The sequence below is a fragment of the Anomaloglossus baeobatrachus genome, chromosome 12, assembly GCF_048569485.1.
Source record: "Anomaloglossus baeobatrachus isolate aAnoBae1 chromosome 12, aAnoBae1.hap1, whole genome shotgun sequence".
Taxonomy (NCBI): Eukaryota; Metazoa; Chordata; class Amphibia; order Anura; family Aromobatidae; genus Anomaloglossus; species Anomaloglossus baeobatrachus.
The window spans coordinates 129,349,932-129,372,382 of record NC_134364.1 but is presented as its reverse complement, the minus strand read 5'-3'; the positions used below and the strand labels follow the sequence as shown (position 1 = coordinate 129,372,382).

The following is a 22,451-nucleotide window of genomic DNA, read 5'->3' as shown; positions in this document are numbered from 1 at the left end:
GTTAAAAACGCAATGAAAAACGCATATAGCCGCGTTTCTATGACTAAAAACGCAGCTATAAACGCAAGGGGTGGGTACTACAGTGACGTGTACAGGAAGAGGATTCCTTCTGTTGGTAAACACAGAAGCATGAATCCTCCCGGTACCGTCACCGCTGCGTCCACCTCCCGTCCTGTGCATGTCAGCTCCGTGCGGCGCCATGTCTGGGCGGGAGGTGGAGGCAGCGGCGAAAACCAAAGTGAACAGTAGAAAAAAAAAATGTCATATATACTCGCCTGTCTGCAGGGTCCCGGTGCCATGCCCGCTCCCAGCTCCTGTCCCGGTCCCGCCGCTCTGGCTGTGTGCAGTCTCCCCGGGGCAGGACCTGGCGGTGGATCACCTGATGCAGTCACCTGACGCATCAGCTGATCGTAGTCTCGCCGGCTTTTTCGCGCCCGGCCGGCTATCAGCTGATCCTGCCGTCAGGGGACTTCATCAGCTGATTACCGGCAGCTCCTGCAGCGATCGGACGGGATCAGACTCCCGTCCAATCGATCGCTGCAGGAGCTGCCGGTAATCAGCACAGCACATAAGTGAGTATTATTTTTTATTTTTTCTACTGATGCATCAGCTGATTGTATACAATCAGCTGATGTGTGATGTGATTCAGGCACTTGATCCTGACACATCATCAAATCGCTTTGCCTTCCAGCAAACCGATCAGATGATATTGGATCCGGATTGGACGGCGCGGGACCCTGACCCAGGATTACTGCGGAGGGGGGTTCTTTATTTCAATAAAGATGGAGTCACTAATTGTGTTGTGTTTTATTTCTAATAAAAATATTTTTCTGTGTGTTGTTTTTTGTTTTTTTTTTTATCATTACTAGAAATTCATGGTGGCCATGTCTAATATTGGCGTGACACCATGAATTTCGGGCTTAGGGCTAGCTGATAATATACAGCTAGCCCTAACTCCATTATTACCTAGCTAGCCACCCGGCATCAGAGCAGCTGGAAGAGTTGGATACAGCGCCAGAAGATGGCGCTTCTATGAAAGCGCCATTTTCTGGGGTGGCTGCGGACTGCAATTTGCAGTGGGGGTGCCCAGAAATCTTGGGCACCCTGCACTGTGGATTCCAATCCCCAGCTGCCTAGTTGTACCCGGCTGGACTCAAAAATTAGGCGAAGCCCACGTCATTTTTTTTTTAATTATTTCATGAAATTCATGAAATAATTAAAAAAAAGGGGCTTCTCTATATTTTTGGTTCCCAGCCGGGTACAAATAGGCAGCTGGGGGTTGGGGGCAGCCCGTACCTGCCTGCTGTACCCGGCTAGCATACAAAAATATGGCGAAGCCAATGTCATTTTTTTTTCTTTTTGGGCAAAAAACTGCATACAGTCCTGGATGGAGGATGCTGAGCCTTGTAGTTCTGCAGCTGCTGTCTGCTCTCCTGCATACACTAGTTCTGCAGCTGCTGTCTGCTCTCCTGCATACAATGAACATTTTGAAGAAGGAAATTACATCAGACCTTTTTTTTTTTTTTTCATCAACAATCTTTAATGGCATTGTGCACTGATTAAAAACGCAGTGAGCAAAAACGCAGCAAAAAACGCACCAAATCGCGGCAAAAACGCATGCGTTTTTTAGCCGCGAGTGCGTTTTTTGAGACAAAAACGCACATAAAAACGCAGCGTGAAAAAAACGTCTAGTGCGCACATACCCTAAGGCTATGTCCGCATGTTGCTTTTTACCTGCTTTTTTGCTGCTTTTTCAACTGCAGCGTTTAATGCCAAAATGGTTGTGTTCTGCTTTTCAAGCAAAGTCTATGGGAATTTGGGTTTCTTGTGCGCACTATGCAGTTCAAACTGCAGCCTTTTTGTTGCAGAAATTTGGTCAAAAACTCAGCTTTGCAGTGCAAAACCCAAATGGCAAAAACAATTCACATGTGAATTGTTTTTGCCATTTGGGTTTTGCACTGCAAAGCTGTTTTTGACCAAAGTTCTGCAACAAAAAGGCTGCAGTTTGACCTGCAAAGTGCGGACAAGAAACCCAAATTCCCATAGACTTTGCTTGAAAAGCAGAACACAACCATTTTGGCATTAAACGCTGCAGTTGAAAAAGCAGCAAAAAAGCAGGTAAAAAGCAACGTGCGGACATAGCCTTTGAAAGCTTTTCACCCACTCCTGGTTTATAAAACTCACCAAATACTGAGTGTGTGACGTCAGGGAGTGAGCGGGCTCTCAAAGGTTACTGCGGGTATTTGGGGCACAGGATGTCGGGAGATGTAGTTTTAGACTCGGGTGTAGCCAGTCCATTGAAGTCTCCATGAACTTCATTTCCCGGCATGCCGCGGGTCCCGCGCCGCCTACGCCTCGCAGTGGTGAGTGGGCTTTGTAGTGCATCGCCTTTTCCACGGGAGCTTGTAGTACTGAGTTAGGGCGGAGCAGGACTACATTTCCCGGCGTGCCCCACACTGGCTTCACGCCCCCTTGCATCCTATCGGCGGCTACGGAAGGGCTGGAAAAATGGCGGCTCCGGGGTCCAGCGGGCCGGGCTCGGCCTCCAACCCTCGCAAGTTCAGCGAGAAGATCGCACTCCAGCGCCAGAGACAGGCGGAGGAGACGGCGGCCTTCGAGGAGGTTATGATGGATATCGGCTCCACCCGGGTACTGGCCGAGACATATCGCGATAACTCACTCCTGTCATTCTGTTATCAAGTAAAGCTGTCACGTGTGGGGCGAAAGACGGACGTGAGGGAGGGGAGACGGACGTGAGGGAGGGGAGACGGACGTGAGGTGGGGAGAGAGACGGACATGGGTGTGAGACGGACATGGGTGTGAGACGGACCTGGTGTGCGGGAGAGTACGGACGTGAGGAGAGACACAGGCGTGAAACGTGTGAGGAGAAAGATGGGGGGGTGAGACAAGCGTGAAACGCGTGAGGGGGAGACAGGCGTTAACTGCGAGGAGCTAGACACAGACGAGTGGGGGGGGGGGTGGAGAGAAGTGAGGAGAGCAAGATGGCTGTGAAACGCGTGAGGACGAGAGAAAGACGGCCGAGATGGGCGCGAAGCGCGTTAGGAAACGAGCTTTAGACGTATGAGGAGATGGGCATAAAATGTGATGAGACGTGTGAAATGTGTGAGATGAGACTGGCATGAAACTATAGATAGCGATAATTCATGAAGATGTGAAATGCGTGAGCGGAGGGATAGTCGTGGGACGTGTAGAGAGAGAGAAAGACAGGGGTGAGGGAAGAGAGACGGGTGTAAAGAGAGAGGATGGGCGTGAGGTAGACAGTCGAGCAACTCATGAGAGAAAAGATGGGCGTGAAATGCATTAGAAGGTGTATGTGAGTCAGGTGTGAACGTGAGGGCAGAAAGACCAGAGTAAGACAGCCATGACAGGGGAGAGGGACGAGCGTGAAACGCATAAGGAGAGAGTAAGATGGGCGTGAGAGGAGAGAAAGGCAGGCGTAAAACGCTTGAGAAAGATGAGTGAAATGCGTGAGAAGAGACGTGTGAGGCTGAGATGGCTGTGAAACGCGTGAGGGGAAAGACCGGTGTGAGACAAGCAGGAGACACGAGACGGCGTGAAACGCGTGAGGGGAAAGACCGGTGTGAGACAAGCAGGAGACACGAGACGGCGTGAAACGCGTGAGGTAGAGATGGTGAGAAACATGGGCGTGAGACGCATAAGGAGAGGGAAACATGAGCGTGACCAGAGATAACGGCATGAGACTTGTGAAGGGGGGAGAGGGGCGGGCGGGAGACTTGTGAGGGGGGGGAGAGGGGCGGGCGGGAGACTTGTGAGGGGGGGGAGAGGGGCGGGCGGGAGACTTGTGAGGGGGGGAGAGGGGCGGGCGGGAGACTTGTGAGGGGGGGGAGAGGGGCGGGCGGGAGACTTGTGAGGGGGGGGAGAGGGGCGGGCGGGAGAGAGGTGAGAAACACATGAGGGCGAGAGAAACTGGTGAGGGGGAGAGTAACGAGCGTGTGAAGTATGGGGAGCAAGAGGCATAGGCATGAGACATGATAGTCACCAGATGCTAGAGGGATGGGCGTGAAACTTGTGAGGGGGCGAGAGAGAGACGGGCGACGTGTAGGCATGTTATGGGGACGGAGGCGACATAGATCACATGTGTTTGTCAGCTGCAGGTTCAGAAGCTGAGGATCGGCCACATGCGGGGGTCTTACTATGGGGGCTCCCTCCCGAATGTCAATCAGATCAGCGGTGGATCCACAGAGTTTCAGGTGCAGAATCATCCTATTCTCCTGCTTTCCTCTCTTTTTAAATTACTCTCCCCTCTTTGCCCTCTCTCTCCTCCCCTCTCTCTCCTCCCCTCTCTCTCCTCCCCTCTCTCTCCTCCCCTCCTTTCTCGACCCTTTTTTTTACCTCCTCCTTTCTCGACCCTTTTTTTTACCTCCTCCTTTCTCGACCCTTTTTTTTACCTCCTCCTTTCTCGACCCTTTTTTTTACCTCCTCCTTTCTCGACCCTTTTTTTTACCTCCTCCTTTCTCGACCCTTTTTTTTACCTCCTCCTTTCTCGACCCTTTTTTTTACCTCCTCCTTTCTCGACCCTTTTTTTCACCTCCTCCTTTCTTGACCCTTTTTTTACCAACTTTCTTCGACCTCTCTTCTCCCCACGTTTACCTCCCTCCTCCCTTCTTTACCCCCTCGCTCTTCTCCCCTCTTTACCCCCCTTTTCCCTTTATCCTCTCTCTTCTCCCCTCTCCCTTCTGCTTTCTTTTCCTGCTACTCCTTTCCTTACCCTCTCTCTTCTCTTCTCTCATCCTTTCCTCTCTCCTCCTTTCTTTACCCTCTCTCTTCTCTCCTTTATTTACAATCTTCTCTCTTTTACAATCTCTTTTCCTCCCTTCTCCTTTCTTTTCCTGCTGCTCCTTTCTCGGTTCCCCTTACTTTACTCTGTCTCATCTCTCGTTTCTCCCTCAGGGCCCCCCGCCGTCACCCTTGGACCCTCGGGGCACCCGTCATCATGGTTTGGTGGAGAGGGTGCAGCACAGAGACGCTCGGCGAATGATGTCTCCGCTGCGCCGCTACATGCGGCAGATATCCTTTCTGCTTCCGGGATTTGCAGTTTTTGCTGTACTCTTGTAGAGGGTTGATTTCTGCTGACACCAGAGGACAGTAGCTAGTCCTTCTTTGTATTAGAGCATAGTTTGCATTGCGGCGGCTGCATTCTCAAGACTTTCCTTAACCCTTAACAATGTCACGTGGACAGTTCTCCATACAGCACGTCCTACCTGTCACCGCACCAGGAGTCGTCCTGGAGAAGGTAATATGGCGGCTCAGCCAATGTTCACTATTCCCCAATTCCTTATTCTCCAGTCACCTCCTGAGCTGCAGTCACTATTCTGCTGTACCTCGTGTCTTATCCTCCAGTCACCTTCAGAGCTGCACTCACTATTCTGCTGTGAGATCACATATTATCCTCCAGAGCTGCAGTCACTATTCTGCTGTCACATTATGTCTAAAGGCTGCTTTACACACTACGACATTGCTAAAGCGATCTCGTTGGGGGTCATGGAATTTGTGACGCACATCCGGCCGTGTTAGATATGTCGTTGCGTGTGACACCTATGAGCGATTTTGAATCGTCGCAAAAACGTGAAATCGCTAATAAGTGACATGCCCCCCTATTCCCAATTATCGTTGCTGCTGCAGGTACGATGTTGTTCGTAGTTTCTGCGGCAGCACACATCGCAGGAACGAGGAACCTCACCTAACCTGCGGCCGCCGGCAATGAGGAAGGAAGGAGGTGCGCGGGATGTTACGTCCCGCTCATCTCCGCCCCTCTGCTTCTATTGGGCGGCCGCTTAGTGACGTCGCTGTGACGCCGCACGACCCGCCCCCTTAGAAAGGAGGTGGTTTGCCGGTCACAGCGACGTCGCTAGGCAGGTAAGTAGTGTGACGGGTCCACGCGATTTTGTGCGCCACGGGCAGCGATTTTGTCCGTGACGCACAAACGATGTGGGGCGGGTGCGCACGCTAGCGAGATTGCAGCGTGTAAAGCGGACTTTATTCTCCAGTCACCTCCAGAGCTGTAATCACTAAAATGCTGTTACATAACGTCTTATCCTCCAGTCAACTCCAGAGCTGCTGTCACTATTCTGCTGTTAAATCTTGTCTTATCCTCCAGTCACCTCCAGATCTGCAGTCACTAATCTGCTGTTACATCGTGTCTTTTCTGCAGTCACCTCCAGAGCTGTGGTCACTATTCTGCTGTTACATTGACAACAGGTTTTATCCTGCAGTCCCCTACTGATCTGCACTCACAATTGTTACATTGTGTCATATCCTCCAGTCACCTCCAGAGCTGCAGTCACTATTCTGCTGTGACATTCAGGGTACCGTGTTTGCCCGAAAATATGCTCTGCCCCTACTCCAAAATAATCCCTAGCTGCAGTTCCATAAGGAAGTGTCCCAGCAGCTAAAAAAAGTTAAAGACTACAGCAGGACTCTTCATCAACGAAAGCAGACACCCCCGAAAGAAAGCAGACAGTCCCCCAACCCAAAAGAAATTGCATTCACCAGACCCCAAACAATTACAGTTGTCAAGTGCTGATGGTGGATGGGCTCTCACACAGAGATCTGCGTGTCAGGTCCCTCGTCGTTCCAGGCGCATTGCAGTGCAGCTCTCACACACAGATCGGGTACCAGTATAAGTCTGTCCGAGTGATACTGCTTCCAGTCACCAGGGGGAGCCAATCGCTGTAGAATGCAAGGGGACCTGACAGCGACGCAGATTTGTATGTGAGAGACCATTCACTTACCAGCTGTAATTGTCAGTACATAGAGAATAATAAATGTAAGCAGGTAATTAAGTCTTTGTAAATCTGGTGTGTACCCCCCACTATAGGATTGGGTACATGCCTAGAACCAGTCTTTTTTTTTTCCCTTCACCACGACAGCGCCACCAGAGAGATGGGTCCGCCCACCCTAGGACAGGAAACCCACTGAAATAAAAGGGCGGCTCCTCGCTCTCACATCAGTTTCGGTTTCCTTTCCCAGGATGGGAGACCCAGAAGTGCTGTGGCGCTGCTACAGTGAAGGCGGCTGATCCTGGGGCTGCGTGGGGCTGGAGATGCGGGCTCAGCCCTGGATGCGTCCTCAGGGAATCCCTCCCCGGTGAGGGCAAGGTGGAATGCACAGGCGTTACGGCCATGGTTAGGATGCCCGGCGGCTGTCCCTGTCTGCTCCGCCGCTTCCTCGCCTGGAATCGCGTCGGCGCCCGGCGGCTGTCCCAGCAGGTGGTACACGCGGCCTGATCAGGTAAGGTACCTGTCTTGTATGTACCTGGGTCATTGCCTGGCGGCTGTCCCTCCCAGAGTCGCTGCTTCTTGCGTCCCCTCTCGGCGCCCGGCGGCTGTCCCAGAGGGCGCTACATGCGGCAGATGGCGGCCTATGTGGTTCTGGCGGTTTGCCGCCCGGCTGGTCCGTCTGGAGCCATTGTTTCCTCCCTGGTTTGCGTCTCTACTGTGCGCCCGGCGGCTGCCCTGCAGGTAGTTTGTGTCAAAGCGGCGTCCTCCTGCTTCCGGACGTCGGAGGTAGTGACGTCAGTGATGTGCGTCGACTCTGCACCTGCGCGGTGGGCAGCAAGATGGTGCTGCCCGCCGCTGCTTGCCTCAGGGAGTCGGCTCTGCTGGTTTTAGGTGGCTTTTGCCGGCTGCTCCTGGTTTCATGACGGATTCCCTGGAAGCACCCTGCGTGCACTGGACAGGGGGGCTTGGTGTTAGAGCGGGCAGCGTGGGGTTTCACAATCCTCTGGGTTGTGTCTCTGCTCCGCGACAGTCCCTGCGGAATTCGCCCCTCATTCCTTCGGAATGGTGCCTCTGCTTGGGGCCCAGCTACTGTCTGAGCACGCCAGGGCGGGAGACGTTTTGAAAACACACCTGCATTCCTGCCCGGGCCGGTCCCTGCGGGAATTGCTCTGTTTTTCCCTTTGCGGTGTCCCTGTTCGGCACATGGCGACGTTCCCTGCAGTGGAACACGCTGGACGGTTGCAGTCAGGTTCCGTGTACTGGCGAGGAGGTACCATCTGCTGATACCGGAAATTGTCTCTTCATATGCCCGGTGGTCGGCACCGTGTCGCGGTCCTCCGCTACTGCCTCCCTGGCCTACGGGTGCAGATTCTCGGGGGCTCGTCCCCTTCCTCCGTGTCTACCTTGGGGGAACATCAGGTGACCGATGGCAGTTGTAGCGCCGAGGAATCGGTGGTGGTCGCTCCTGCACGCGGGAGTTCCCCGGCAGGCCACTCATTCTATGGAGCTGGCCTGCAGAGGGTACGGTCCTCCGTTGGTATTCCCATAAATGGGGCGCTCGCTGACAGTAGGGGTTCTCCCTTCTTTGTATCCCCCTTCCCTCTTACTTTACCTTCACGAGCAGCATCCGTTTCTAAGTCTGGTTCTCCTGCACCTCATTAGAGGCTATGCAGGGGATGTGTCCTTAGTGCTGGAGAAAGGAAAAGTCAGTAGTGAGGGGTGAAGAGGGCATTCGTGCGCTGTTGGAAAGGGACTATAAAGCACAGGATGTCCTCAGTGCTCTTCAGGAGACCACCCCCTTCTATGCAGGACTGACTGTTCTATCTTGTGGGACCTGGCCTCTAGTATTAGGTGGATTGCAGGATCCCGGCGGGTTATTCCAACCGCCTTCAGCTAACCGCGTAGATGGGACGGGTGCGGGCTGCTGGAACTCTGCTGAGACATCAAATCAGCCCCCCGTTCCTCTTTGACTTCGTCCCTTTAGGTTCTGGGTGCAGGCCGGGCGTTCCGAGAACCGGTGTTCGTCTGGTGTAGGTGATCAGGGTTGCAACAGGTCTGGGGAAGCGAAAGGACCTGTCAACGGCCACTCTAGACTGAATGTGCCTGCCCTTGTGAGATCGTAGCTGCTACGCAGTTGGAGGCTGGGCAAGTAACAGCATGGGCTGGCTGGGAATCCCGGGCTCCGGGGAATCCCTGGTTCCGTTGAAGCTAAGACTCGCTAAGGGATCCAGGGTTCAGTGCACGGATCGCTCGTCATTGCTTCCTGTCCATGATGCAGTTGTTCGCTTGGTGCGAGAGTGGTAGACTACCCTGTTAGGAGGGCTTTTATTCAGTGGACTTCTCCCTTCAAGTGGAGTTTCTTCCCTCGGAGGTCCTTGTCCTCTGATCGTTGTGCCAGTCGCGGAATCGGCTTGCAAGTCCTCTCTGCCAATTAGGTTCTTTGACGGTTCTTCCGGGGGAGCCCTTAGCCTGGCAGCCACTGGGCTCTGTATAGCCAGGTCTCTATGGATCTGGCTACTACGATTAGCAGTCCAGGTCACGGAAGTGGCACCTCACGTTCAGATCCTCACTGCCATCCTCGCGCTTATGGAGCTGCGGGTTTTTGACAGTGGTGGCTGCTGCTGTCTTATTGCCGTCGGACAAATGTCAGCTGGGGTCCGCTGGAGGGCGGTGTGGGCGTGAGTCTTCCAGTTTGAGTCTACCTTATTCTCCTTCACGTGGTATGGCAGATATCTGTTTGAGGCCGCAGCTTCTGCGGGATGACGTTCCTGGAAGGGAGCGGCCCTCCTTCCGAGATGGTTGGATGGCTGAGTAGTGGACCGGGCTTCATGTTGTCCCTTCTGATACGGGTTGGAGGAAAACCGGCCTGCCCTGCGGCCTTCTCGGGACGTCCGTTCCGATGGCCGTTCCCAGGGGTGTAGCTGGTTTCAGTATTCTTCTCCGCTGTTTCTCGTAAGCATACGAGCCAGCCCGTTCCAGCCTTTTCTCGGTTTGACCCCCTCAACCACTACCCGGTTTTAAATTAATTTCCGGCTGGATGTTGCATGGCAGTTTCTGGTTCTTACGGCCAGGTATAGGCACGTTCCAATTCCCGTTTTCCTTCCAAGGTTCCTTAGTGTATCCCTCCCTGTTGGGAGTGTTGAAGCATCGGTAAGAGGGAGTTCTTTATTATCCCCTCTCTGGGTACCTCATATACTCGGGACTGCAGCCCTTCATAGAGCGTCCCTGTTCAGGTCTGCTCTGGATCTCTTGTTCCCAGTTCTGCCTCCCGCTTTGGGAGACGGTGTTATCGGTTGGGGCTTGGCCTCCTTTGTCTTCTCGGGCCTAGTACTCTCTCTGTGTCGCAATATCCTTGTGGAGTCCGTGGGGCATGCGTTCGGGCATTGCCCTGGACGTCATCCCTTCCCATTCCCTGCCTCGGGAGGGGGTTTAGAGCCCAAAGGCTTTTTCAAAGGTGTCTGGTTGAAGGGCCTGGGTCCCTTGGTCACTCCCAGTTTGGGCCTCCTCAGCCACAGACACCGGCACATTGGGTTTAGGGGGTCCCCTTTTGAGCACTCCGGTGGTTCAGGTTGCCTGGAGACCTCAGGACCATCGGCGGGCCTCGGCATCCGGGAGCTGTGCGCCATGGCATTGGTTTGTTTTCTACTGCTAATGGGTCGGCGCGTGATGGTGTTCTTCGGCTACAGGATGTCTGGCGTCCATTGTTCGCCACGGGGGCACATGATCTCCCTTCTCTTAGGGGTTGGTTACCCAAGTTATTTCCTGACAGGTGTTCGGTTTTCTTCCCTCCCGGGGGCTTCGGATATTCAGGGGATGGACATTGTCGCATCTGGTCTCCTGGGCCGGAGTCTGGTGCGTCGGGGAGCCTGTTGTATTCAGTTGGCTGTCTTCAGCCGCTTTGGGGTTCCCGATTATTGGCCCCCTGACTCCTGGTCCACCTCTGCAGTAGACCGGTTGTTCTCTCTCCACTCCCGACACGCCCTGAGTGGTGGGTGCTTCCCGTTCTGGAGAACAGGTCCCTTGCTCCTTCCCGTCCTTCACCTTGCTTCAGTGGGTATAGAAAGCGAATGTCGACGGGTTCATACGAGGCCGCGGGGAGTCTCCTCTGTCTTCTCTCATTGCCCCCTTTGGCCCAGGAAGCTTGGATTTAGCCCACAGAATGTCGATATCACATCCTTGGCTCCTCCTGGGGAGGACGTATCTCCTCTTCTAGGGTCCCCGTTCTACACTCTCAGATTTGAGCTTTCTTCTGCCAGCCTGGTCACGGGGAAGCGGCTGTTCGGGGGTTGAGGATTTCCCCGACATTGATCCATTCTCTTCTGTAGTAGGGTGCAGGGGTGGACTCCCGGTTGTGGCCGCTCTGGAATTTTTTTGGGTGACTCGTGAGTGGATTGTCTCTGTCTACCCCTTGAGAGGTCAAGTGGTGGCCTTATCTGCGCTATCTGGTTCAGATTTTTGCCGGGTGCTTGTTCGGTGGGGAGGTTCTTCTTCTCTACTCAGGGAGCTCGGTTGGTTCCCTGTTTGGTTCCCCTCGGCTATACTCAGGTTTCTGGCTTCTTGCCAGGGTCCCCCTTGATTCCCCTTTTCCGTCTCCTCTTAGCTCCCTGAAGGTTTCCGGACCGATTGTCTTCTGTCGACCCAGGGGGTTTGTGCTCTTCGGGCCCTGTCTGTCCGTTCCCATGGTATTCTTTGGGGATGGCTGTGTAATCTTTCCTTTACCCGGCAGAAGGACTGCACTCCTTGGTTGTCGGACGGTCTTGACTGCATTCCCTAGCGGTCGCCGGTCTTGGAGACGGAGTCGGGCTCTGTTTTTTGCTCCGGGGTCCTGGGAAAGGGTGTTCGGCTTCTACGAGATTGATAGTCCTCTCCTACGGCCTTTTAGTCACTCTCGTTTTTTTTACTTGTCGGACAAGGTGGCTTTGACCTTCGGTAGACGGATGCTACAGGCTGTGGTCCCTCTCTAGAGTTGTTTGTCTTCGGAATATCTCTGATGGCGCTGTCGTGAAGGGAAAAATCTTAAATTACTTACCGGTAATGATTTTTTTGCAGAAACCACGACAGCGCCACTGCTTTCCACCACTTCTTTCTTTTACCCTTCGGGGCTTTTCCTGTCCACGGTCCGACGGGTATCGTTTTCCTTTTTGGGGGTGTGGATGATGGTTTTGTTGTTCTTGTTTTATCTCTCTGTGCTCTGTAACCAAACTGATGTGAGAGCGAGGAGCCGCCCTTTTATTTCAGTGGGTTTCCTGTCCTAGGATGGGCGGACCTATCTCTCTGGTGGCACTGTCGTGGCTTCTGGAAGAGATCATTACCGGTAAGTAATTTAAGATTTTCAGGCACACACGGTACATCGTGTCCTGTTTTCAGTCTCGTCCACAGCGACTCCTTTAATTTGTTGGATATGGGATCTCAGCGTTGTGAATGCAGCTCTGGCTGTGACTGCAGTATAAGTCTTAGGGGGTCCATACACCAGCAGACGCTCTGGTTGTTGTTCCTCTCCGTACTTGGTACCTGCCAGGTGCCCTGTAATAACCCTCTTTTTCGTTATGAAGGACCCCCCCCTGGGGCAGCGGCCCCCCGGACACAGGACAGGTCTTTAGGCTGCCGAGCGCCCTGAACAGGTGAAGCTTTTTGTCGTCTGCCCCTGCCCTCTGTGCTGGGAAACCCTGCTGCTCCTTGGGTGGCTCTTTGCTTTGCTGCGCTGTGTGAGTGTGCCCCCTGCAGTGAGATGCCAGCTTCGCCCTGTCTTCTGCCTCCCTCTGCCCGTCACGCGCCCGTCCTCACCAACATGTGCACTGTCCTCCCATCCCTCGCAGAACAAACTCCGACTCTGCACTGCACACGAGTGTGATGAACCCCGTCTCCCAGGAGCCGTACCCCGGACCCCCCCCAGGGGCCCCCACCTCCTCCCGCAGGAGTGGTAAGTAACACTGCACCACCTCGTGCTAGGGTGTGAAGCGCCCGCTCTTCCAGGACCTAGGAGATTAATGACAAACCTGCCATACGAACAGCAGTGCAGAGTATATCAGATCAGGGGACTAAATACAGGCGACTGGGAGGGGCTAAACAAGTACATGGGAGGAGCTCCATATAAACCTGGCTGCTGCTGCGCATGGTACTAGTGTATTTATAATGGCACCTCGGTGCCTCACACCTCTCCTCTGTGCCGGCAGCCTTCCCGTTCAGTGTCCCAGCGATCGAGGAGACTCAAGCGGACGGTGGGCACCTGCTGAGCCCATGTGACACCAAAAAAGTGAGTGCCGAGTGTGTGACTACGGATGTGGGCCCCATAGTTATACATGAGGGTAAGTGTTCCCTGCTTTTCTCCTGTTCACAGTTGCCCTCGGCCTCCGCTCGCCCCAAGTCCTGTGAGGTTCCCGGGATTAAGTAAGTGGAGATCTTGGGAGGTTCCTGGGTTCAGCGCGTTCCTCTGATTCGGGGGCTTGTCATTCCTTTCTCTTTATGTTTCAGCATTTACCCCTCAGTGGATCAGCCTGCCATCGTGCCCCCAGCCGCCTCTGTACTTAATACTGGGGGGTCCTTACCAGACCTGACCAACCTGCACTTCCCTTCACCCCTGCCCACTCCCCTGGACCCCGACGAATCAGGTTTCAGCAGTCTGAGTGGTGGGAGCAGCACCGGGAACCTCACCAGCACCATGACCCATCTGGGGATCAGCAGGATTGGATTATCCCCCGGGTTCGACTCATCAGGTACACAGAGGTCACAGAACTATCCCTCTCCGCATATAGTTATCGTCCATCACTGCATGCTTCACCCACATCCCCGTCCCCTCACACCCCCGACACCGCCCGTCCCCTCACACGTCACATCCACAACACTGCCTGTCCCCTCACACGTCACATCCCCGACACTGCCCGTCCCCTCACACGTCACATCCCCGACACTGCCCGTCCCCTCACACGTCACATCCCCGACACTGCCCGTCCCCTCACACGTCACATCCCCGACACTGCCCGTCCCCTCACACGTCACACCCCCGACACTGCCCGTCCCCTCACACGTCACATCCCCGACACTGCCCGTCCCCTCACACGTCACATCCCCGACACTGCCCGTCCCCTCACACGTCACATCCCCGACACTGCCCGTCCCCTCACACGTCACATCCCCGACACTGCCCGTCCCCTCACACGTCACATCCCCGACACTGCCTGTCCCCTCACACGTCACATCCCCGACACTGCCTGTCCCCTCACACGTCACATCCCCGACACTGCCCGTCCCCTCACACGTCACATCCCCGACACTGCCCGTCCCCTCACACGTCACATCCCCGACACTGCCCGTCTCCTCACACGTCACATCCCCGACACTGCCCGTCCCCTCACACGTCACATCCCCGACACTGCCCGTCCCCTCACACGTCACATCCCCGACACTGCCCGTCCCCGACACTGCCCGTCCCCTCACTCGTCACATCCCCGACACTGCCCGTCCCCTCACACGTCACATCCCCGACACTGCCCGTCCCCTCACACGTCACATCCCCGACACTGCCCGTCTCCTCACACGTCACATCCCCGACACTGCCCGTCCCCTCACACGTCACATCCCCGACACTGCCCGTCCCCTCACACGTCACATCCCCGACACTGCCCGTCCCCTCACACGTCACACCCCCGACACTGCCCGTCCCCTCACACGTCACACCCCCGACACTGCCCGTCCCCTCACACGTCACACCCCCGACACTGCCCGTCCCCTCACACGTCACGTCTCCTGACTGGGCCCGCCGCCTCACACCTCAGGTTACCTCTGTTTTCTTGCTTTCAGGCTTTCCTCTGTCGTCTGCTGTGCAGAATCCTCTGAGCCGTCAGTCCCTGCAGTCTTCATTGAGTAACCCAAACCTGCAGACGTCCCTCAGCAGCGCCTCCCTACAGACATCCTATAGTAATCCGTCTCTGCAGTCATCGCTCAGCAGCCAGTCTCTACCCTCATCCCTGAGCAATCAGTCCCTGTCGCCCTCGGCCAGCAGTCACAGCCTGCCCTCTGCCTACAGCACGCCGTCTTCTCCGTCCTCTTCCTCCTCCTCCTCGTTTCCTCCATTGGCCCCTGCCTCACTGAACACCTCCCCACGTCGTAGAGTCCCTCTCAGCCCCCTCACGTTGCCAATGGCTGGGGACTCCAGGAGGCCACACCAGAAGCAGTTCTCACCAACTATGTCCCCGACACTGACGTCCATCACTCAGGTAATAATCAACACTACCATGTACCTTCTGCTGTGACTACCACCCTTAGTCTCTTGTCTTATGTTTACCTTCGTTGTCTTTTGTAGGGAGTCCCCCTGGATACCAGCAAAATGCCCAGTGAGCAGAGACTGCCGCCTTACCATTATAATCACCCCGGCCTCATGCACCAGTCCCAGCATCCCCTGCACCAGTCCCAGCAGCAAATACATGACTCCCAGCATCCCCTGCACCAGTCCCAGCAGCAAATACATGACTCCCAGCATCCTCTGCACCAGTCCCAACAGCCAATGCACGACTCCCAGCATCCTCTCCACCATTCCCAGCAGCCAATGCACAATTCCCAGCAGTCAATGTACGACTCCCAGCATCCTCTGCATAACTCCCAGCAGCCAATACATCATTCCCAGCAGCCAGTGCACAACTCCCAGCATCCTCTCCACCATTCTCAGCAGTCAGTGCACAACTCCCAGCATCCTTTGCACCATTCCCATCAGTCGGTGAATGATTCCCAGCATCCTTTATCCCAGAACTCTGCACATGATGGCCAGTCATCATTACACCATTCCCAGCCGCCTCAGCATTTGTCCCAGAATCCACATCTGCCTATAATGACGGCTCAGCAGACATCGCAACAAGCCGCCCAGCCCCTGACCCAACATGTGCTGGGGGAGGTGTCTCCGAAGCCTCTGCCACAAACATCACACAAAAATAACCATGACTTTATGTCAAGTATGCAACCTTACCCATACCAGCAGAATACAGGGGGATTGTTCTACCAGCCTCCATTGACTGATTACATGCTGGGCAATGTAAGTTCCTGGTGGTATTAATGTGGTCCTGTGTCTTCACAGTGCTGCTTTCTCTGTGTGGCTGCGCTCTGTGCTGCTTTCTCTGTGTGGCTGCGCTCTGTGCTGCTTTCTCTGTGTGGCTGCGCTCTGTGCTGCTTTCTCTGTGCGGCTGCGCTCTGTGCTGCTTTCTCTGTGTGGCTGCGCTCTGTGCTGCTTTCTCTGTGTGGCTGCGCTCTGTGCTGCTTTCTCTGTGCGGCTGCGCTCTGTGCTGCTTTCTCTGTGTGGCTGCGCTCTGTTCTGCTTTCTCTGTGTGGCTGTGCTCTGCTGCTTTCTCTGTGTGGCTGTGCTCTGTGCTGCTTTCTCTGGCTGCGCTCTGTGCTGCTTTCTCTGTGTGGCTGTGCTCTGTGCTGCTTTCTCTGCGTGGCTGCGCTCTGTGCTGCTTTCTCTGCGTGGCTGCGCTCTGTGCTGCTTTCTCTGTGTGGCTGCGCTCTGTGCTGCTTTCTCTGTGTGGCTGTGCTCTGTGCTGCTTTCTCTGTGTGGCTGCGCTCTGTGCTGCTTTCTCTGTATGGCTGCGCTCTGTTCTGCTTTCTCTGTGTGGCTGTGCTCTGTGCTGCTTTCTCTGCGTGGCTGCGCTCTGTGCTGCTTTCTCTGTGTGGCTGTGCTCTGTGCTGCTTTCTCTGTGTGGCTGCGCTCTGTGCTGCTTTCTCTGTATGGCTGCGCTCTGTTCTGCTTTCTCTGTGTGGCTGTGCTCTGTGCTGCTTTCTCTGCGTGGCTGCGCTCTGTGCTGCTTTCTCTGCGTGGCTGCGCTCTGTGCTGCTTTCTCTGTGGCTGCGCTCTGTGCTGCTTTCTCTGTGTGGCTGCGCTCTGTTCTGCTTTCTCTGTGTGGCTGCGCTCTGTGCTGCTTTCTCTGCGTGGCTGCGCTCTGTGCTGCTTTTTCTGTGTGGCTGCGCTCTGTGCTGCTTTCTCTGTGTGGCTGCGCTCTGTGCTGCTTTCTCTGTGTGGCTGCGCTCTGTGCTGCTTTCTTTGTGTGGCTGCGCTCTGTGCTGCTTTCTCTGTGTGGCTGCGCTCTGTGCTGCTTTCTCTGTGTGGCTGCGCTCTGTGCTGCTTTCTCTGTGTGGCTGCGCTCTGTGCTGCTTTCTCTGTGTGGCTGCGCTCTGTGCTGCTTTCTCTGTGTGGCTGCGCTCTGTGCTGCTTTCTCTGTGTGGCTGCGCTCTGTGCTGCTTTCTCTGTGTGGCTGCGCTCTGTGCTGCTTTCTATGTGGCTGCGCTCTGTGCTGCTTTCTCTGTGTGACGGCGCTCTGATGTTTTCTCTTTGTGACGGCGCTCTGATGCTTTCTCTTTGTGATGGCGCTCTGTTGCGTGCTCTGTTACGCTCTCTGTGTGACGGCGCTCTGTTGCGCGCTCTGTTACGCTCTGTGTGACGGCGCTCTGATGCTCTCTCTGTGTGACGGCGCTCTGTTGCTCTCTGTGTGACGGCGCTCTGCTGCTTTCTCTGTGTGACGGCACTCTGCTGCTTTCTCTGTGTGACGGCGCTCTGCTGCTTTCTCTGTGTGACGGCGCTCTGCTGCTTTCTCTGTGACGGCGCTCTGCTGCTTTCTCTGTGTGACGGCGCTCTGATGCTTTCTCTGTGTGACGGCGCTCTGATGCTTTCTCTGTGTGACGGCGCTCTGTTGCGTGCTCTGTTACGCTCTCTCTCTGTGACGGCGCTCTGTTGCGCTCTCTGTGTGACGGCGCTCTGTTGCGCTCTCTGTGTGACGGCGCTCTGTTGCGCTCTCTGTGTGACGGCGCTCTGTTGCGCTCTCTGTGTGACGGCGCTCTGTTGCGCTCTCTGTGTGACGGCGCTCTGTTGCGCGCTCTGTGTGACGGCGCTCTGTTTCGCGCTCTGTGTGACGGCGCTCTGTTTCGCGCTCTGTGTGACGGCGCTCTGTTTCGCGCTCTGTGTGACGGCGCTCTGTTTCGCGCTCTGTGTGACGGCGCTCTGTTTCGCGCTCTGTGTGACGGCGCTCTGTGTGACGGCGCTCTGTTGCGCGCTCTGTTGCGCGCTCTGTGTGACGGCGCTCTGTTGCGCGCTCTGTGTGACGGCGCTCTGTTGCGCGCTCTGTGTGACGGCGCTCTGTTGCGCGCTCTGTGTGACGGCGCTCTGTTGCGCGCTCTGTGTGACGGCGCTCTGTGTGACGGCGCTCTGTGTGACGGCGCTCTGTTGCGCACTCTGTGTGACGGCGCTCTGTTGCGCGCTCTGTGTGACGGCGCTCTGTTGCGCGCTCTGTGTGACGGCGCTCTGTTGCGCGCTCTGTGTGACGGCGCTCTGTTGCGCGCTCTGTGTGACGGCGCTGTGTGACGGCGCTCTGTTGCGCGCTCTGTGTGACGGCGCTCTGTTGCGCGCTCTGTGTGACGGCGCTCTGTGTGACGGCGCTCTGTTGCGCGCTCTGTGTGACGGCGCTCTGTTGCGCGCTCTGTTGTGCTCTCTGTATGACGGCGCTCTGTTGTGCTCTCTGTGTGACGGCGCTCTGTTGCGGGCTCTGTGTGACGGCGCTCTGTTGCGCGCTCTGTGTGACGGCGCTCTGTTGCGCGCTCTGTGTGACGGCGCTCTGTTGCGCGCTCTGTGTGACGGCGCTCTGTTGCGCGCTCTGTGTGACGGCGCTCTGTTGCGCGCTCTGTGTGACGGCGCTCTGTTGCGCGCTCTGTGTGACGGCGCTCTGTTGCGCGCTCTGTGTGACGGCGCTTTGTGTGACGGCGCTCTGTTGCGCGCTCTGTGTGACGGCGCTCTGTTGCGCGCTCTGTGTGACGGCGCTCTGTTGCGCGCTCTGTGTGACGGCGCTCTGTTGCGCGCTCTGTGTGACGGCGCTCTGTTGCGCGCTCTGTGTGACGGCGCTCTGTTGCGCGCTCTGTGTGACGGCGCTCTGTTGCGCGCTCTGTGTGACGGCGCTCTGTTGCGCGCTCTGTGTGACGGCGCTCTGTTGCGCGCTCTGTGTGACGACGCTCTGTTGCGCGCTCTGTGTGACGGCGCTCTGTTGCGCGCTCTGTGTGACGGCGCTCTGTGACGGCACTCTGTTGCGCGCTCTGTGTGACGGCGCTCTGTTGCGCGCTCTGTGTGACGGCGCTCTGTTGCGCGCTCTGTGTGACGGCGCTCTGTTGCGCGCTCTGTGTGACGGCGCTCTGTGTGACGGCGCTCTGTTGCGCGCTCTGTGTGACGGCGCTCTGTTGCGCGCTCTGTGTGACTGCGCTCTGTGTGACAGCGCTCTGTTGCGCGCTCTGTGTGACGGCGCTCTGTGTGACGGCGCTCTGTGTGACGGCGCTCTGTGTGACGGCGCTCTGTGTGACGGCGCTCTGTGTGACGGCGCTCTGTTGCGCGCTCTGTGTGACGGCGCTCTGTGTGACGGCGCTCTGTTGCGCGCTCTGTGTGACGGCGCTCTGTGTGACGGCGCTCTGTTGCGCGCTCTGTGTGACGGCGCTCTGTTGCGCGCTCTGTGTGACGGCGCTCTGTGTGACGGTGCTCTGTTGCGCGCTCTGTGTGACGCTGCTCTGATGCTCTTTCCACAGTCTCTTCTCAGCAGTCTGTTCGATGAATGTGATTTTCAGCTTTCAGCTCAGCAGACCAGCGCTCTATCACAGCAGGTATGGTGGGGGGCTCTAGCCATACATGGTGGAGGGGTCTGGGCCGCTCACTGTGGAGGCTGATGTGTGTCTCTGTCCTCAGTTTGAACAGTGTAACATGGTGGAGGGTGGGCGCCTGGGCCTCAGTGGAAGTTGTTTGACCGGGGATTATCCTCCGTTGCTGAACTCCTCACAGGCCCTGAAGAAAGTGAACAACTGCAGCCGACACGAGCCCATCCCCAACATCATCCTGACAGGTGGGTGTGTGCCCATCCCGACGCCCCCTCCTACCTGTGCCCCCTGTAATCGCCTCCCTTCTTCTCCCCTCCAGCTGTAGACTCCCCACCCGGTTTCTCCAAGGAGATCACCAGCGCATTGTCCGGGGTTCCTGGCTTCGAAATGGATCCGTCTCTGGGTTTGGAGGAAGATCTTAACATTGAGCCCCTGACTCTGGACGGACTTAATATGCTGAGTGACCCCTATGCGCCCCTGACGGACTCCCTGGTGGAAGATTCTTTTCGCTCTGACCGGCTGCAGTGAGGTTAATGTCTGAGCGTGACAGACGTCGGAGAGTGGAGCGTCCTCCCTGTGGTGGATATCCAGCGGTGGAGTGACCATTACTGCTTGTGGTCTCCCTGTGACTGGTCACTGCCCCCCCCCGCAGACCTTGTGTCCTGAATCCAATCCCTCCGTCCTCGTCTTGGCCCCTTACTTTTCTATGGTTGGGGGACACGATCTCCCTGAGGAGTTTCTGGTTGTGTTCCCTTCTTGAGGGAGCCATGTTTCTTCTCATCCAGCACTTGGGGGTAATGCCGCCATGCTATGCAGATGTTGTCGTTTTACATGGTCCGCAGTTGTTGCCCCCTGACCCCCCCACGTTCCCCCTGCAGACCTCCCCCGTTTTCTATATTTAATAGATGAGATTATTTTCCTGTCTCTTTAATAATCTACTTTTCGTATCAGAACCGGGGTATTTCCATGGTTTGGGGGCCACAACGATGGCGCTGGGTTTGTGACCCAATTATTTTTCTATCCTGCCCACATTGTATCGGTCCACCAGCCACAGGCGCCCCCTATATCTCACCGGAGGTAATGTGCCTTTACTGCGAGAGCTCCGGCCTCCTCCTCCGGTACCTGGCGGTGGTCAGCCGCTCCTCCGCTCGGCGTATATCCAGGTCTACCACAGTGCTGCGTCCACTGGACTCTTCTTTATTAATGTTTTCTAAATGAATCTTATTTATTGACTCCGGATTTTGCAGGCAAAACGTGGACGCGGGTCTGTATTTTCTGCCGTCGCTCCCGCCCCAGTGAAGGAAAATCCTTATTTTCTCTCCATTTCCTTTTGTAAACCGTGCTGTATAAATGTATATATTTGTACCAAGTCATCCTTTTTATAAGATAGCAAAAATAAAGGAGAAAACCAGTCACTGGACCCATCAGTAAAAGTCAGGAGCCTCCTGTAGGTGGCGGTATACAGAAGTAAACCCTGGTATTACCTGGAGCTTCCTGTAGGTGGCGGTATACAGAAGTAAACCCTGGTATTACCTGGAGCTTCCTGTAGGTGGCGGTATACAGAAGTAAACCCTGGAATTACCTGGAGCCTCCTGTAGGTGGCGGTATACAGAAGAAAACCCTGGTATTACCCGGAGTGTCCCGTGGGTGGTGGTATATAGAAGTAAATCCCGGTATTACCCCGGGGTTTCCCTCAGGTGGCCGTGTATAGAGGTAAATCCCGTGTTCTCCCGTAGGGGGCAGCATATTATTATTTATTCCATGGCGCTTTACAAGTGAATGGGGTATACATAACAAACAAGTACAACAATCATGAACATTACAAAAACAGACTGGTATAGGAGGAGAGAGGACCCTGCCCGCGAGGGCTCACAGTCTACAGGGAATGGGTGATGGTACAATAGGTGAGGACAGAGCTGGTTGTGCAGTCGTGTACTATACTGAGGGCTATTGTAGGTTGTAGGCTTGTCGGAAGAGGTGGGTCTTCAGGTTTCTTTTGAAGCTTTCCACGGTAGGGGAGAGTCTGATGTGCTGAGGTAGAGCGTTCCAGAGTATGGGGGATGCACGGGAGAAATCTTGTATGCGATTATGATAAGGGGAGCTAGGAGAGCAGTAGAGAAAGAGATCGTATGAGGATCTGAGGTTGCGTGCGGGTAGGTTACGGGAGACTAGGTCACAGATGTAGGGAGGAGACAGGTTGTGCATGGCTTTGTAGGTCATGGTTAGTGTTTTCAACTGGAGTCGTTGGGCGATGGGAAGCCAGTGAAGGGATTGGCAGAGAGGAGAGGCTGGGGAATAGCGAGGGGAGAGGTGGATTAGGCAGGCCGCAGAGTTTAGGATAGATTGGAGGGGTGCAAGAGTGTTGGAAGGGAGGCCAGAGAGCAGGAGGTTGCAGTAGTCGAGGCGGGAGATGATGAGGGCATGCACTAATGTTTTTGCAGATTCTTGGTTAAGGAAAGCACGGATCCGGGAGATGTTTTTGAGTTGTAATCTGCATGAGGTGAAGAGGGCTTGGATGTGTGGCTTGAAGGATAGAGCAGAGTCGAGGGTCACTCCAAGGCAACGAGCTTGTGAGACTGGGGAGAGTGAGCAGCCATCAAGTTTGATGGATAGGCTTGTTGGAGGAGATGAGTGAGGAGGAGGACAGACAATGAATTCTGTTTTGTCCATGTTAAGTTTTAGGAATCGCGCAGAGAAGAAGGATGAAGCAGCAGACAGACATTGTGGGATTCTGGTTAGTAGAGAGGTAATGTCAGGTCCAGAGAGGTAGATCTGTGTGTCATCGGCATAGAGATGATACTGGAAGCCGTGGGACTCTATGAGCTGTCCCAGGCCGAAGGTGTAGATAGAGAACAGCAGGGGTCCAAGAACTGAGCCTTGGGGGACACCAACGGATAGAGGCGAGATGAGGAAGTGGTGTGAGAATGGGAGACGCTGAAAGTTCGGTCGGTTAGGTATGAGGAGATCCAAGATAGGGCCAAGTCTGTGATGCCCAGAGATGAGAGAATCTGTAATAGGAGGGAGTGGTGCACGGTGTCGAAGGCAGAGGACATGTCCAGGAGGAGGAGGATAGAGCAGTGTCGC

The 22,451-nt window shown here is 55.4% G+C and overlaps 1 protein-coding gene across 4 annotated transcripts; it reads left to right on the top strand.

Moving 5' to 3' along the window:
* The first annotated feature begins 2,484 nt into the window (after positions 1-2,484).
* On the top strand, positions 2,485-20,774 carry CRTC2 (CREB regulated transcription coactivator 2). 4 transcript variants are annotated; one of them, XM_075330888.1, is made up of 14 exons: positions 2,485-2,649; positions 4,131-4,232; positions 4,933-5,049; positions 5,214-5,275; positions 12,314-12,382; positions 12,578-12,681; positions 12,935-13,014; positions 13,099-13,148; positions 13,233-13,474; positions 14,559-14,974; positions 15,061-15,783; positions 19,302-19,376; positions 19,459-19,612; positions 19,687-20,774. In XM_075330888.1, the coding sequence occupies exons 1-14, from the start codon at positions 2,509-2,511 to the stop codon at positions 19,893-19,895; spliced, it is 2,544 nt and encodes an 847-aa protein (XP_075187003.1). In that variant the 5' UTR covers positions 2,485-2,508; the 3' UTR covers positions 19,896-20,774. The 4 variants fall into 4 exon arrangements, with proteins under 4 accessions (XP_075187003.1, XP_075187004.1, XP_075187006.1 ...); XM_075330889.1 differs by lacking the exon at positions 12,314-12,382; XM_075330891.1 differs by lacking the exon at positions 19,302-19,376 and having other exon boundaries at positions 19,552-19,612.
* The last annotated feature ends 1,677 nt before the right edge of the window (positions 20,775-22,451 follow it).

Bases quoted from the DNA above. Each gene is read 5' to 3' on its own strand.
- CRTC2 (XM_075330888.1), top strand. From the start codon at position 2,509: ATGGCGGCTCCGGGGTCCAGCGGGCCGGGCTCGGCCTCCAACCCTCGC. The intron at 2,650-4,130 runs GTACTGGCCGAG...TGTGTTTGTCAG, and splicing joins TGGATATCGGCTCCACCCGG to CTGCAGGTTCAGAAGCTGAG. The intron at 4,233-4,932 runs GTGCAGAATCAT...TTTCTCCCTCAG, and splicing joins GTGGATCCACAGAGTTTCAG to GGCCCCCCGCCGTCACCCTT.